Source organism: Charadrius vociferus, unplaced genomic scaffold (genome assembly GCF_000708025.1).
Source record: "Charadrius vociferus isolate BGI_N301 unplaced genomic scaffold, ASM70802v2 scaffold297, whole genome shotgun sequence".
Lineage (NCBI taxonomy): Eukaryota > Metazoa > Chordata > Aves > Charadriiformes > Charadriidae > Charadrius > Charadrius vociferus.
Genome location: NW_009649192.1, coordinates 388,997 through 403,636, shown reverse-complemented (window position 1 = coordinate 403,636; position 14,640 = coordinate 388,997). Strand labels below are relative to the sequence as shown.

Here is a 14,640-nt window from a genome sequence, read left to right as displayed (position 1 = left end):
AATGAACACTTTATGCTTTAGTCCCAGATGGTCCATAGAGCATAAAATTAGTAGAGTAACTCTGAATCAGAAATGCTTTACTCCTGACAAGGAAATTAACACCACGCTCATGAATTCATGCATCCATAGCAGGTGTCTCTAACATCTCAGAGGATTTAATTTTGTTTTCTCTGGATACACTTCTCTGTCTGTCTTCAGTTCCCCTAGGCACGGCACACTCCCATCTGAACAGGAAATTCTGCTTACACTGGGGACTGAATCACATTTTCTCAATGACACAGCGCTGAAGTAGTTTTCCTTTTTCCATATTTCTGCCAGGATTTCTATGCTCCCAGAAGTCCCCAGAGGGAGGGGTAGGTGTGTGGAAAATAAATGCAAAATTACAGCCTTCATCAGATTTCAGGCTGTTTCAAATGGGTGTTCAAATCAAACTGTCCTTGTCACTGTTGCAAGCAGGTAAGCAGGTTTACTAACCCAACTGAAGGGTGAAAGGTTGTAATTATCAGACAGAACTTACATTTAAGAAAAAAAAAATAAAATCATCAGGCATAGCTTGATCCAAAAATCTTAATCTATCTCGCAGCATCATAAAGACACATGATTCACTAACTGAGAGATTTCAGAGTAATTTACCTCTGAGAAAGAGAGTATGGTATCTCTCTCAAAACTCCAAAAACTAGAGAAAAGATAAACAATGGGTACTTTAGAATTCAAATTCATCTGTCCCCACCATGATCCCTCTTTCACAAACTTTATTTGCTACCCATTAAACAGTTCACCTGTAAATCAATGAATACAAAGCTGATTTTCAGAAGAATTTTATTTCTATGACAGGAAAATACAAAGCTGCTCAAACAGAAGAATCAAGTCTTAAAATCCTGAGAATTGTATCAAACTGCATTCAGTGCTTACTTTTATAGTGTATTATCAGTGTGAAGCAGCAAACAATCACAGTTCACTAGAAGATGAAAACTCTGAGGAATCTGGAACTCCTAAGCTGCTTTCTGTCTTTATTATTGAGAGCTCCTTTTTCCAAAATACTTCAGATTGTAGTGCTCTCGTACTACGAGTGCAGTGGGAACATCCCCATTCACGGATACAACATTTATTTGGTATTATCCCAATAGCAAAAATGAAAGATAACTTAGAAAATAACATACAACCTGATGGAGGCAGCCCTTCTATTTCAAAACCCACTATGAATAGGAAGCATTATCACCTAAGAGGATAGTGTGGTTACTCTTAAGTATGCAGTTAAGTGCTCCACTGGCATAAACAATACAAGTAGACTACAAAGTATTGTACATGTTACTACTAAGATCATAAATACAAATCTCCCATAAATTCTCCACTTCTAACACCCCATCTCTCAAGTATGTTTGCATTGTTGAGGCATATTTTAATATTGCATAGTTCTACATAGGTAAGGTACTACTGCTTGCATTGTTGTTGCAAATGGCTACATTACTCTTAAATGGATGCCGTTACCACAGTAAATGCCGTAAAAATAGGTAGACTTCACATAGATCATTAAATGTCTTAACTTGAGTATAACAGTGCTCTTGAGTAGCATTTCATTTATAAGTACTACATATAACTCGTGAACTTGCAAAGGCTTTTCTATCATTATTAACCTTACAGCTGAGCTGCAACTGTTAACTGTAGCATGTCCTGAAAACACTGGAACACAGTTCTACACAGCACTTCTGCATCAGTCTCCGGACACGATTTCCAAGAAGAACAAGTAATAATGATCCTATCAATACAGAAAACAATGAGGTTACCACTCTTAGTTGTCATGGTCCAGGACAAGAGTCACACAAATTGCCCTGAAATGTGAAGTTACTGACATAAATTCTGAAGCAAAAATTGTCACATAAACATAGTGCCTCAACATTCAAAAAGGACTTGGACCCCTAGTGCCTTCAACAAGCAATAATGTTAACACATCTTGAAACTAGATATTTTGATTTAAATACCCATTTCTACATATGCAGTAACATAACTTTTTGCTTATATTTGAAAATACTGTGAATTATATTTCTTCTCTGCAAACAGTTTAAAGTTTACTTTTTTCTACTTACCTAATAAAAGGTAAATCTTTATCTGGTTCTATTTATCTTAACAGAGCCATAGATCAAAGTATTAATGGTTTGTATTTTCAAACTGAATCAAATCTACACAAATTCCATATTTAGCTTTAGAAAGAAGTCATCCAAATTACAGCTAAATCACAAAACAGCAAGTTATCTCAACACATTATATTCAAAGTAGTTAATTAGATTTGATAAAGAAGCAGTAATTTTTGTCCATAAAACCAATAAGCGAAAATTGGATATTTTCAAATCCTACCATTTTATGAGAAGTGAAGCCAAATGTTTTAGCTTCTCCTTGTTACTCAAGGATGTCTGGCTCGAGTGAAAGGTACACGTGCATCACTGCCAAAAACGACGGACAGTGTGCACCCCTGAACCTATATGGTTTATCTCAGTCGATCACTACTTTTTTAAAAACATCTTTCCGTGCTACATTTAATGTTCTCCAAAACAAAAGTTTATCTTAAAGTAAGTTAACTTCTTTTGTTCCTCCCTCCTTTCACTTTCCCCATTCTTTTCTTTCTGTGCATTGCCAGTATCTTGGTGCCCACTTCACCTCCACTGTTAGTCCTTCCTCCCACACATGCTTTCCCTGAACGTCAATGCTTCTATCCTCCTCTTCTGACACATTCACCCATGTTCCTTCTGTCTTTTCCTTTCCGCATTCTAGTTGTTAGCCGCCTTTGCCCCTTTGTGACAGAGACAGAACCATGCCCAAAAATGAAATTATATCCTTACCTGTCATCTCTGATTGAATAAAAAAAGCCATAGCCATGAGGTACCATAGGGAGTGCAGACCCACCAAACCTGGTGTAGCCAGTCAGACTAGTTGAAAGAACAAAGTTCCCACCTCCTCCACTGTAAAGCAACACAAAAGAAAACCAGCACTTTGAAAGGTAATATAAAACAAAGTGAGTTTCACAAAAAAATTACTTTATCCTAGAGATGAAGACATCGGCATGCATAAGGCCAGTGTAACAAAGTCCTTGGTATCAAGGGATACAATCTCCCCACAGGACAAGAGTAAGAAATACCTAGCTGTGAAGGCATTATCCACATAAAGTTCTGGCACTGGCAGTCCTTGCTCCTGTGCTATGAGTAGGAGACCCAGAAGATGACGATCAAATCCTGTCAAACAAATGCAAATACTGCATCATTAACAGTAGCCTTTCCCATTTTACTGCTGCTTCTGGTCAGTATAGCTATAAGCTCTAATAGCAGCTGAAGGACGGATAAACAACAGTTTACAAAAAAAACAAGATTCATATTGTAGCATACAAAAACATTTCCCAAATATTTGATCTAAGAGACCTTCATCACTTTTATCTTGCAACAGTGAGCCCAAATGCAACCGAACTAAGTAATATAAACTAGCACAGTTCCTGTGGAAAACAAAAACCAAGAAGAAAACTTCCATTTCAGCCAAGGAAGAGAAGTTTCACGCAGTGAAACTGACCCACTGGCAATTACGTGGACAAGGTGAAAAGGCTTTCAGGGCCACAACTGCCTAGATACTCTCTCCATCCTTGGCGAGTCCTAAAGGTTCATAAGGAGATTATTTCCCAGCTTCCAGACAAGCATATATTTGATCAGAAGGTATTCTGAAATAATGTTTAGCTGGGCAGAGAAAGTGAATTAATATTCAAAGTGAATGGGTCTTTGGGGCACAAGGAGCGGTGCAAGAACTAGGTTTTAGTTCCTCTCCCCAAAATTAACATATAAAATGTTAAGGGGTAGTTTACACTCAGGTTGAAAACAAGGAGACAGAGAAAATGTATTAGCTAACAGCAATATTCCCTTTTCACCCACAAGAAAAAACAAAATAAAACAAACTTTCTATTCCAGAGTACCTTTTCCATTCTCACATTCTTTCCTCATTTTATTGTGCTTTGCAAATGCCTTATGCATCAGCTGTAGTCGTTCATAAGTCTGCATAAAGTAGGGGAGAAAGGATTGAAAAGAAAAAAGAATCCAGATGAGTAACACATTAGGAATCACAGGATCAGCAACTTTTCCGCTTTCACAGTTTCTAGCAATTTTAGATAGAAGAAAATGGAGGAACTGAGAGGTACGTTAGGAACTCTCTAACTCTTTATCCCAAATTCAAATTCCTTTTTCAGCAGAACTTGCTCATTTGTTTCCTGTATCTCTGTTCTGTTACTTGGATCACTTTCATATTGAACAATATTCTAAACCTCATGCTCTTTCCCAAACAAGCAGAAACAATGAGAAGTAGGCACTGTGAAACAGAGTAAATCAAAGCCCAAAGCTTCCCACAGTACCACTTATTTAGAAACACACCTCCTTTTAGCAGGTGCAGTTTCATTTACATGATCACCATGCCCTGAACTAGCAAGGCAGTTGTACTAGATGATCATTGTAGGTCCCTTCCAACTGAAATATTCTATTCTACCATTTTTCAGGGAAAAGTTTTCCCAAATTTTCTCTGCTGACTGAAATACTACTTCCATGACATTATTGTTTTTTTTCAATTTTATATTGAAACTTACATGTTTTGGTAAAGGAGGCCTAGAAAAATATGTCTAGACACCCAAGATCTTGGTTTCTAAGATCTTAGATCTTACTAGCTCTTCATCTACTTAAGAAGCACCCTTTATCCTTTTTATTCATTACACGAGAAGCTGCAGCACAAAATGTGAAACAAGGGCAGTAACCACTCAATTTGGATTAAATAAATAAATAAATATCAAGCTAGTAAGCTCACAAGGGGAAAAAGAACTGATGAGACAAAAGGATTTTTTCCTAAGTACCTAACTTTAGGTTATTTTCTAGTACCTTAAAAGTAGACTTTCAAGCATCTTTATTTCAATACTATTGAACAGATTCAATGCTTTAAGCCCCAAGAGTTCATAATAAAAAAAACCAGCAATAGGAAGATATATGGAGGGGCTATTTAAAATTACAAAGCAAAAAAGCAAAAGGCTACAGTTTGTGTTAGAAGTAACAAACCTCAATGTGTGCTACCTATAGAAGCCTGCTAAATGGTTAGAAGATAACTGAAGAGCAGGGAAGTAACAGGAATCCGTATTTGCAATAGAAAGCAGATTTGATTAATGGCCAGAAAATAGAGCTTAAAAGCTGTAGCACATGCCAAAAGAAGCCAGTGAAGACCAGGAAAATATGCTCTTGAAGACTACCAATCAACATACTTCCTGATAGCCATATCTCAGATGCATTAATAATGTAGACCCTTTGAATTTCCTAAAGATATGTAGCCCTTTGTCTCAAAAAACCTTTTCCTTGCTTCAATTCTCAAGCTCCAAGAAATATGCAGTGAGGACAACAGAAAGAGCTTTAGTACAGCTCTCACTTGGCAAGAAAGGCACGAAATGCTCTGCCAGCCAAGCACCAGAGAGTAGTTGCTGGGAAAAGAAAAGGTCATCAGTTCAGCTATTCAGAGACAAACTTTGGAATACATCCTTGCTGCCACTAGAACACAAACAGATTTCAATCTTGCTCTCAGACTCAGCAATTAGATTAACATTTCCTGATTTCACTTAAAAATTAGAACAACAGAACCACTCCACAGCAGAACACATTGGTTCTGACCCAATTACTTTTTGAGGTGTGGAAAAAAAAAACCACAAAAAAACACAACAAACCAGCAGCATGACTGTAACTCAAGACACTTACATTCTTGAAACCAAAAGGTAAATAGGATAGAAAAACCAAACAAGCCCACATGTGACAGCTCACCCCAGTCACAACGACAAGAGCCAGACTTCAAGCAACCCCACATTTGAAATCTGTCTCACTGGAAACAGGCCAATTCCCATTAATGACACAATAGAAAAATGGGTTTTAAGCAGTTCAAGTGACAGGCCTTCTAAACACGTTATGATTAAAGTAGGATTTCAGTATTTACACTGTTAGAAGGATCCAGCATGGACTTGCACCACTCCACTGCTTCCACAGTACACGATCTTATGGTCTCTGTGCGGCCATGATAGAAACGCCTGGTCATGGCAGTTTCGTAACAGCAGCCCGGGCTAAGAAGAAAAATTATGGAAGAGTATCTCATTAACTTAACAAAACCATATGCTGTCTCAAGGATTAAAAAAGTCCTGCCAAGTATCCTACACATCTAGCTCAGTTACAAGTGCCACTAAGCCACTAATTTTCTTAACATTTTGTGCCTGAAAAAGAGCTACAAAGGAACTCTACAAGCTTTTATGAGACAGATGACTGAAAAAGTACCGGTGCTATAATATATCTCAAAAAGACTGGGTTGTCATGGCTATTTTCTGCAGACTACAGATCTATCTCTAGTATAACTAAGCTGAAAATAAGCAAGCTTCAGTTTCACTATATATTTCCATTAAAGAAGCCATATACACCATCCAAAACCTCAAAAATAAAAGAGACACGCTTGAAATAAGCAGCATGTCCCAATGCATTCATAAGGAAAAGGCTCAAATCCTTCTCTGTTGCATACTGACACCCATCCAGCTTTTACCTGGAACATCCCCAGCCCTATGACAGCCCATTTAATATACAATTTACATGAAACATACTTGCGTGTTTAGAACAGACTTAACAGTCTGTTTTAGTGAGACAATTAATTTATTCTAAAGTTCAGCAAATTGAGATCTAACAACCTTTCTTATGACAAGACAGGCATCTCCACTGACTAAACATCATGCTCATATGATGAAACCCTCCTTTTTCTGAAGCAAGCAATACTCGCCAGGTCAGTAACGACTTATACAAGCCATAATCCGTGCTAGTTAGTAAACAGAAATTTGGGAACACCAACACCAGGAAGAATGCTGCCTTTTACCAACAACAACAACAAAAAAAATAATCAAATGACACAACCAGAACCAGGCATTTGGAGGGTCACTATCTACATCTCCATTATTCTGCCCAAACCTTCACATCTAATGTTGCTAAAGAAAGTGAGACGCTGATGTTTGAAAGACTTCTTACAGGCTTGGAAGTCTAACCGTTTTACTGGTGGCTGTTGCTTGCTACAGATAAAGCTTTCTTCTCCACCTGAGCACCTATTTGACATTAAAGAATCATTCATTTGGTGTTTGCCCAAATATTTACTTTGTACAAATTCACATTTTCATGGATTGTCTTCTGCCCTCCATTCCACAGTAGGTACATACGTGATCCCTATGGGCACAAAGATGCAATTCTTCTGAGGCCCAGAGCACAAGCACCATGGAGTTCAATGGCACAAAATACAGCCCTATACAACCGTCAATTTAAAAAACCCCTGACTTCTTCATTCTTCTATCACCATAGCAAATTACACACTGGCATTGCAAGGCCACTGCACTATATCTTCAGACCCATCCCTTTACTCAATAAAGTAGTTTTTTTATTCCTAATCTGAGTAATGAGATTTTCTTACCGTCCATGGCATTTGTAATAAGCCAGCTGAAGGGCAAGCTGCACAAATGTATCGGGATGAAGTTTCTTCTTTCTAATCAATGCTTTGCCAAAGGACGTGAAGGCATAATTCACTAGGTGCAAGTCAGATACCTGTCAAACCACAGGAGGAAAAAACACAGAAGTCAAGAAACTGCCAGTATCACAACTTGGTTCACTTCAAATAAAAACACATTCAACATAAACTAACAATGTAACAAATTAAACCATGGTGTTAATACCCCTGATACATTAGTAACGTACACATTCCTGTTCTCCAGCATGGAGAAAGGCCAGCTAAAAAACACGCAAATAGAACGGAGGGGAACACAAAAAAAAAGCAACAATTAAGAGAAGCAGAAAGAAGTGCCACCTTTTTGTAATACAATTCTTTAGTACGTCCGATTTCATTTATAATTTTTTGATCCACTGTGAATACAAGTTCCTCTGGCCATGGAATATCCCTCACTTTATCTGATCCCTGGGAAGATGCGGACAGAAAGAGAAAACAGAAAGTGTTATCTATAAGAAAAGACACTAACAAATACATTTGAAAGTTTAAAGGATAGATACCTTCCATTTTCCCTCATTTTCAAGAATCTTCTTTTCAGCATAAGATAACATGGTAATTAAAGCCATGGCATCGAAAGGAGAATGCTAGAATCATAAGACAAGATATCACATTATTTGCATAACTGCAAGAGTATCAAATTGCTTTTTTCCCTACCCCACTCTTTTTCCTGCGGACCAACAGCTTTACTGCACAGTGCTGGACTTGTTTTTCTAGTTCTACAATACATATAAGTCCACCCACTGTTTTGACTGCTCTGAAGCCAGATAGGGAGGCACAGTATACCACTGCTGTGGAAAAGCAGATTTCAGGCAAGGTGCAAGCCCTTCTGGCCATTCAATAATTAATTTTAAAAAAAAATCCGAGTTTAAAAACCACAGCTGTTCAAATAGCTACATAATACAAAAGGTTAGTTTTAAGCCTTCTTGTGCAATGTACTCTTTGTCTTTGGAACTCCCTCATTAAATACTTTTAGAAACAAGATTATGATTTCAGATTTCATGTTCTTAATTCAAGTATGGTGTAATATTAAACACTGCGAAAGCAGACTGCTTTTGGAAACTTGCCAGACAAGGTACCAGGTAAACAAGGCTACGCTAAAGAGGAACACATTAAACATTTAAAATAATACTCTGAAAGGGAAACTTTAGTAAATAAATACTTGAAACATTTATAGGGGGGAAAAAAATGCAACTTACATCACAGAATGCGCTACAGGTTCCATTGGAAAAGAATATGCTATTGTAGGATTTATCTCCCCAGCGTACAGTTGGATCACCTGTTAGCCCCAGCCTTGTAATCTAAAGCAAAAGGTACACACTGTGGGTTTTAAAGAACACTAAGTATGCTGCCAACCTCTGTCAGCTAAATCAAGCTTACATTAAGATGGTGAGACCCCCCAGATAGATATTTTCATCCAGTTGAAGATGAATTATGATTATAAGCCTAAGTTTTTAAATTAAAGAGTCATAACAAGTTGATTACTGTATTTTTGAGGACCCTGAAGGATAGAGGGCTAAAAGATTATGAAAGCAGATTTCAGCCGTTCCCACTTCCAATGTCTTAACAATTCAAACTATTTAAGTATTCCTATGGATGAAGAAGAGGCATTACCCACGTATTTATCTGCTTCACTTCCTCTGTTCTGAAAGAGCAAGTGCTCCTTCTGCATATATGTAGAAGAAATTTTTATACAAGAAGACCAGATATGAATTATCAAAATCTTTAGCTACCTCACTGTAGTCCTCAGGAGTTCCGTGGGGACTAGAATCATCAAGGCAGACCACAAACAAACTTCTCTGAATTTTTTCCAGAAGAGTTAAGTTCTTTGGATCAAGATCAATCAAGTATTCACGCAACTAGAAAGCACAAGAAGACAAAGCTAAGTGAAAGGACACATTTCCAGTGATCACAATGCTCTTCTCAAGAATCAGCTGTTGAAGTATTCCCACCTCTGCCCATTTTGTCCTTTCGTTGCTTGTTAAGGCTGCCAGTCCTGGTCCATCTGGTTCACTATGGCATCTTTTCTGTATATAAGTAAGTTGCCTTTAAGAAGATTTCAAAAACTGAAGTTAACAAAGAACATATGGAGAGAAGTCAAAAGTCACTCTTTTTATCTTTCTCTCTTTTACCAAGCTGGAATTTTGGCTCCCCATTCACAAGCTAATGTGAATTTTCAGGAAGCATGAATCAGCTCCCTCAGACTCTAAGGGCAACTGAAGACCTGCTCTGTTTGCAGTCACTAATGGTTAATTCAGATTGCAGCTACCAGCCCAGTACAAACTTACATGTAAACAACCACAATCCTGAAGTGTTATCATGCACTTAATTTCCAACTAGATTTAAGACTTCAGCCATGCAAACTTCCCCGAGCAGCAGATATTTACAATACTGAAGCTTTTATAGCAACTAATCAGATACAAGGGCAAAACTTCCACTCAAGATAAACCTTGAAATTTAAAGCAGAACAGTAGCCACAATACCTCCTAAATGTAGGAGCTGACCTACACAAGAATACTTATCTTCCTACCTTTTCCTTGCATTTTCCCTTTGAAGAGCTATTAAGTGAGAGCTAATTTCTAGTTTGCAAAATCAGTTTCTCATGTGTCCTTCTAGGTGTTAAAGAAACTCCACAAATTACAGACATTTAATCTGGCTTGTGCTTCGTTCCGGCAGTCTTGCCCATTAAACTTCACCATGGTTCTTTAATTACACAGTTGTCAAAAGTATAAGACACCCATGATGAAAAACAAACAAAAAAACCCCACCAAACCCCAACCAACCACCAAACCAAAATCAACCTGCCCTTTCTACAGGCAAGAGAAAGCTTTACGGTTTTTTGTCTTTATTCCAGGCATTCATTTCTTTGTTACTTGCTTGATCTAACAGGTACAACTACAGAAATTAGAAATACATATGTTGAAGTATCATAAGTATTAAAGTACCAGATTAAAAAAAAGTTATTTTTGAGCTTTTCTAACTAGATTTTGTCTTGTCTAAGGAATTTCCTACCGAAACACCTTCATTCTACCATTTCGTGTGATGTACTATGGGTATATTACAAGAGTACGTGATCACCGTGCTTCATGGTAAGATGCCATCCACTAAACAAGAATTTCCTCAAATCTGAACCCTCAGCTATAGGAGAAGCTGTAGCCTCTCTTTTTCTGTCCCCTTCACCCCAAAGAATTAGGTGTTAGAAAGACTCTCCTTGGTATGTAGCTTAAATAGGACAGCTCATTTGAAACAAAGTAGTTTGAAAACCTGAAAATCTCGGGAGGAGTCACCATATTGCCTTCGTGTATAGTATCAAATGCAAACACTCGGCCTCGACACAGGACTGTTAAGTGAGATGGGCATTCACCTTCAGTCTCTGAAATGAAACAAACAAACAAAAAAAACATATGAAAATCTAACCGTGGGGATAAAGTGAGTGACAGATAACAGAAAAAACACTCAGCAAGTCCTACAGACCCATTTTTTTTGTTCAAAACGAGGTAGAATTCATACAGCTAAAAACAGGAAAGAAGGAAAAAGAATAACTTTTGAAATCCAGTTGCATGATCTTATTGCAAATTTGAAGACATTTTTAAAACTGTCAGAGAAAATATAGAGAAGTACGTAACTTTCACTGTTATTAACTACTTCAAGTCATTGTCATTACCTAGTAGCAAATGTTATTTATTTGTGTATCCTGTAGGCAAGAACACTCTCTGCTGAAAGCAGTGTTGCTTGCTGAAAGTTGATCTAGCAATATTTCTCTCTTGCATGAGTTTGGTTTGGTTTTATCTGTTTGGTTTTTTTTAAAGGTATGAATATCATGCAGCACGCCTGCTGCTAAGAAACTTTGCAGATGACCGGGTCCTTCAGTTGTCAGAGTGTTTATGTGACCAATTTCAGTCATGCAGCTCAAGATCCGAGATCTGCTACCACATCAATCAGAACCTGATCTGCAATCTGCAAATCTGTACAAAGGGTGCACTGACACACCAATTTGGCCACTATAGAGAAACGCAGATGGTACTGGCCCACACTAGGCCAGGTACACTTGCATAGCACTGCCTTATTGAATCTGTTTATTCTTATTTTCAGATAGACAAAGTCGGAAAAGATTCTGACAAAAAACAGATGCTAAAACCCCAAGAAACTTGGCCACTGTGCTATACCTCTTCCAGTCCAGTACTCCACTCTGAGAAAAAGAAGAAATGCATCCTACTTTACCCATAAGTATTTAACCGAGTAGGTATCCACATTTTAACTGTAAGGCTTTTACATTTGTCTTTATGGTTCTACTTTCTAAATTAGATAATACAATTCAATACATACCTGATTAAAGACATTCTAGACTGGGGAATTTGTCATTTCATGTAAACCTCACCTCCATAGATCACGAAATTAATTTCTAACATAAGAAAAATCAGAAGGGACGACATCAAATTCAGTTACTTTAGGCAGCATTCTCCTAACCTTGGCTGTCTAAAGCAAGGGGTAGAATTAAGTTTGGAAGTTAACCTACCTAGAATTAAGTGTCTGAGATCTCACTACAGTTGGTAGAGATCCACCCAATAAACTTAATGACATCTAACGAGCTCTCCACCTGTTCTCATTAAGGTATCTGCTGCAGGCTGAACAAGATAGCTCTCCATGTTCCTCTGATCAGGCTCTCTTGGATTTTAGCACGGTCTTTGATTCCAACCTGTCAAATTTTAGGTGTCTTACTCTGCAATTTGAACACTACTTCCAAGTGTTTAGACCATGTCAGTTCCCTCTATAGCCAAAGGAGAAAAAGAGATCGCTCTCCAGATGGCAATTCTTTCTGCCTATCTTAGATACCTGCATATTTTGACTTGACAAATCCTTCTCTGGAGGTATTCATATTTCTCCATATGTCACAGAGAACAAAGACAACTAACTGGACTAAGTATTTAAGCTGGAGGCAGACTATCTACATGGAAATGGATATCACCTGCTCTGTATGACATGAAAAAGTATATAAGCAAGATTGTTAAAGTTCTTATAATATTTTAAGGCAGAAAAGAGATGTGAATTACATAAATTGCATCTTCACAGAATAATAGCTTTGTTTGTTAAGTGTGATCAAAACAGAACATTGAATTTCCACCATTTGAATGTTTCTTCTATGTTTTGGCACTTAAACTGACTCAAACTGACTCTTCAACTGTATGCTATGATAAAACCCTTGAAACTTGCCTTCAACTTTGCCTTTTCTCATCATATCCTGTGGTATGGAGACTTCCTTATATATTTTCTACGGAGCAAGGCAATGTCTCCTTCTTCTTGAATTCCTGAGTCTTACAGGAATTCATATCTCCCATGATCATCTACAGTGACACTGCTGCACAACTCTGCCTGCATCAGAACATGTGTGGGAGGGGTGTTATGATTTCAGTTAGTCGATTACTAATACTACAGTATTTGTTGGTGGAGGATGAATAAGAACTTTATACTTTCACCCTAGTTCTTTATCCTGCACCCTAGAAAACTGCTGGGAGTTTAAGACAATAGCTTCAAGAAGCACTATGGAATACTTTCAAGACTGAAAATAGAAGAAGCTGGCCACGCCAAGAAACAGCACAATGATAGAAAATAAGCAAGAATTGTCCCAACAGAATGTATGGGAACACACTTGAGAAACACATTCTGTGGAAAACAAAGCAATTAGTGACAATGCTGAAATTCTGTCCATATAATAAGTGTGGGTGGATTCCATGTATAACACATAGATTTTGTCTTTTTTTCACTTCTTAATGCTGGCACACTTCTTATAGGCATCAGGCTGGTAACACACAATTTGAAGCAGAGCTTTCTTTTAATCTTATTTAGAAAGGACTAAATACTGGACCAAAGCAGGCATTTGTAGACTAGATCTTCTTTGCATCGTTATATATGCATTCAACCACCAGTATCTGATTTAGTGCTTGAGGAAACAAGTATTTCATGGTTAAAATGACTCTCCATTAGCCCATTAATACAAAATCATTTGCTTGTGTTAACCTGCAATTTGCATTTGTTTACCGGTTTTAAAATAACTGCCGATCGAGTCTCTGGTAATTCCAGGAATTTTGCAAGTGCAGAAGAGCATTCGAAATTGGTTCATGTCCAGAACAGCATCCCCAGATCTCTCTATAGGCACCTTCTCTCTGTAGTAAACCAATACACCGAAATTAAACAAGAGAGATGATAATTATGCAAGTAAATCAAGGTAAGACAAATCCATCTTTTACTGCAAAGAACGCATGCCACTGAACATAAACATATCTTTGCAACTAAAGTACACATAGATCATTAATATTTAGAATAAATTATTTTTTCTTAAAGTCTTACGCTCGTAATAGATCCCAGTATTTCAGAGTGTGCCATATATTTACACATGCTCTTTCTATCTGAGTGCCCTCTTTTGGTGGCCAGCAGTGTTCAATATAGGGACCAGGGCCTCCCATATTACAGTGTATTTGCGTTGATATGCGAAGATCAAGATAAGCCACATTCAGCCACCAGTCCTCCAGCTGAAAACAAAAAATGTTTAGCGTCAGAATTAAGTTCTAATCATCAATTCTTTAATAATCACCTGATTGTTCAACTGCCTGCCTTTTTTTTTTCTTTAATATTTTGAGTAGTAGTTCCTATATAACAGAAGGCAGGACAGTGGTTCAAAACTAACTGCCGCAGATAACTACACATCTAGCTCTTCTAGTTTCAAGCCTCAAATAAAATTCAATACTGGTTAAGTCCATTAAACTGTAAATTATGATGAAGATTTCTTCCCCAATATTCATCATCTGAAACTCTTGCAGATGTCACCTGTGGCTACTGCGAATATCAGACAGATTACTCCATTAAAAAATGGAAGGAAAGGAGATGCGTGTGAGAGAGGAGCTACGTGCGTCCCATTAAGATTTAAAAAGTTCTCATGAATTCCACTTGGTAACAACCCCCCTTGTACCCCTTTCTCTGTCGAAAGCCAACTTTAAAGTGCTACCACATAGCTTCCTTCAGGAGAAAAAAAGCGATAGAGAACAAACTCTAAATTCCACTTTTTTTTTTTGGGGGGGG

General features: G+C 37.7%; 1 protein-coding gene across 1 annotated transcript in view; it reads right to left on the bottom strand.

Annotated features, from left to right (window-relative positions):
• Positions 1-1,530: 1,530 nt before the first annotated feature.
• Positions 1,531-14,640, bottom strand: part of CROT (carnitine O-octanoyltransferase) — an 18,791-nt gene continuing 5,681 nt past the window's right edge. The window contains exons 3-16 of the mRNA XM_009888959.1: positions 13,912-14,093; positions 13,603-13,727; positions 10,831-10,939; positions 9,519-9,612; positions 9,300-9,425; positions 8,766-8,867; positions 8,070-8,153; positions 7,870-7,977; positions 7,480-7,610; positions 5,983-6,106; positions 3,947-4,025; positions 3,131-3,224; positions 2,835-2,954; positions 1,531-1,756 (exon numbers count right to left, since the gene is read on the bottom strand). Coding sequence (XP_009887261.1) covers positions 1,636-1,756; positions 2,835-2,954; positions 3,131-3,224; positions 3,947-4,025; positions 5,983-6,106; positions 7,480-7,610; positions 7,870-7,977; positions 8,070-8,153; positions 8,766-8,867; positions 9,300-9,425; positions 9,519-9,612; positions 10,831-10,939; positions 13,603-13,727; positions 13,912-14,093 — 1,599 coding nt within the window. The 3' untranslated portion in view covers positions 1,531-1,635. The remainder of the gene's footprint in view (positions 1,757-2,834; positions 2,955-3,130; positions 3,225-3,946; positions 4,026-5,982; positions 6,107-7,479; positions 7,611-7,869; positions 7,978-8,069; positions 8,154-8,765; positions 8,868-9,299; positions 9,426-9,518; positions 9,613-10,830; positions 10,940-13,602; positions 13,728-13,911; positions 14,094-14,640) is intronic.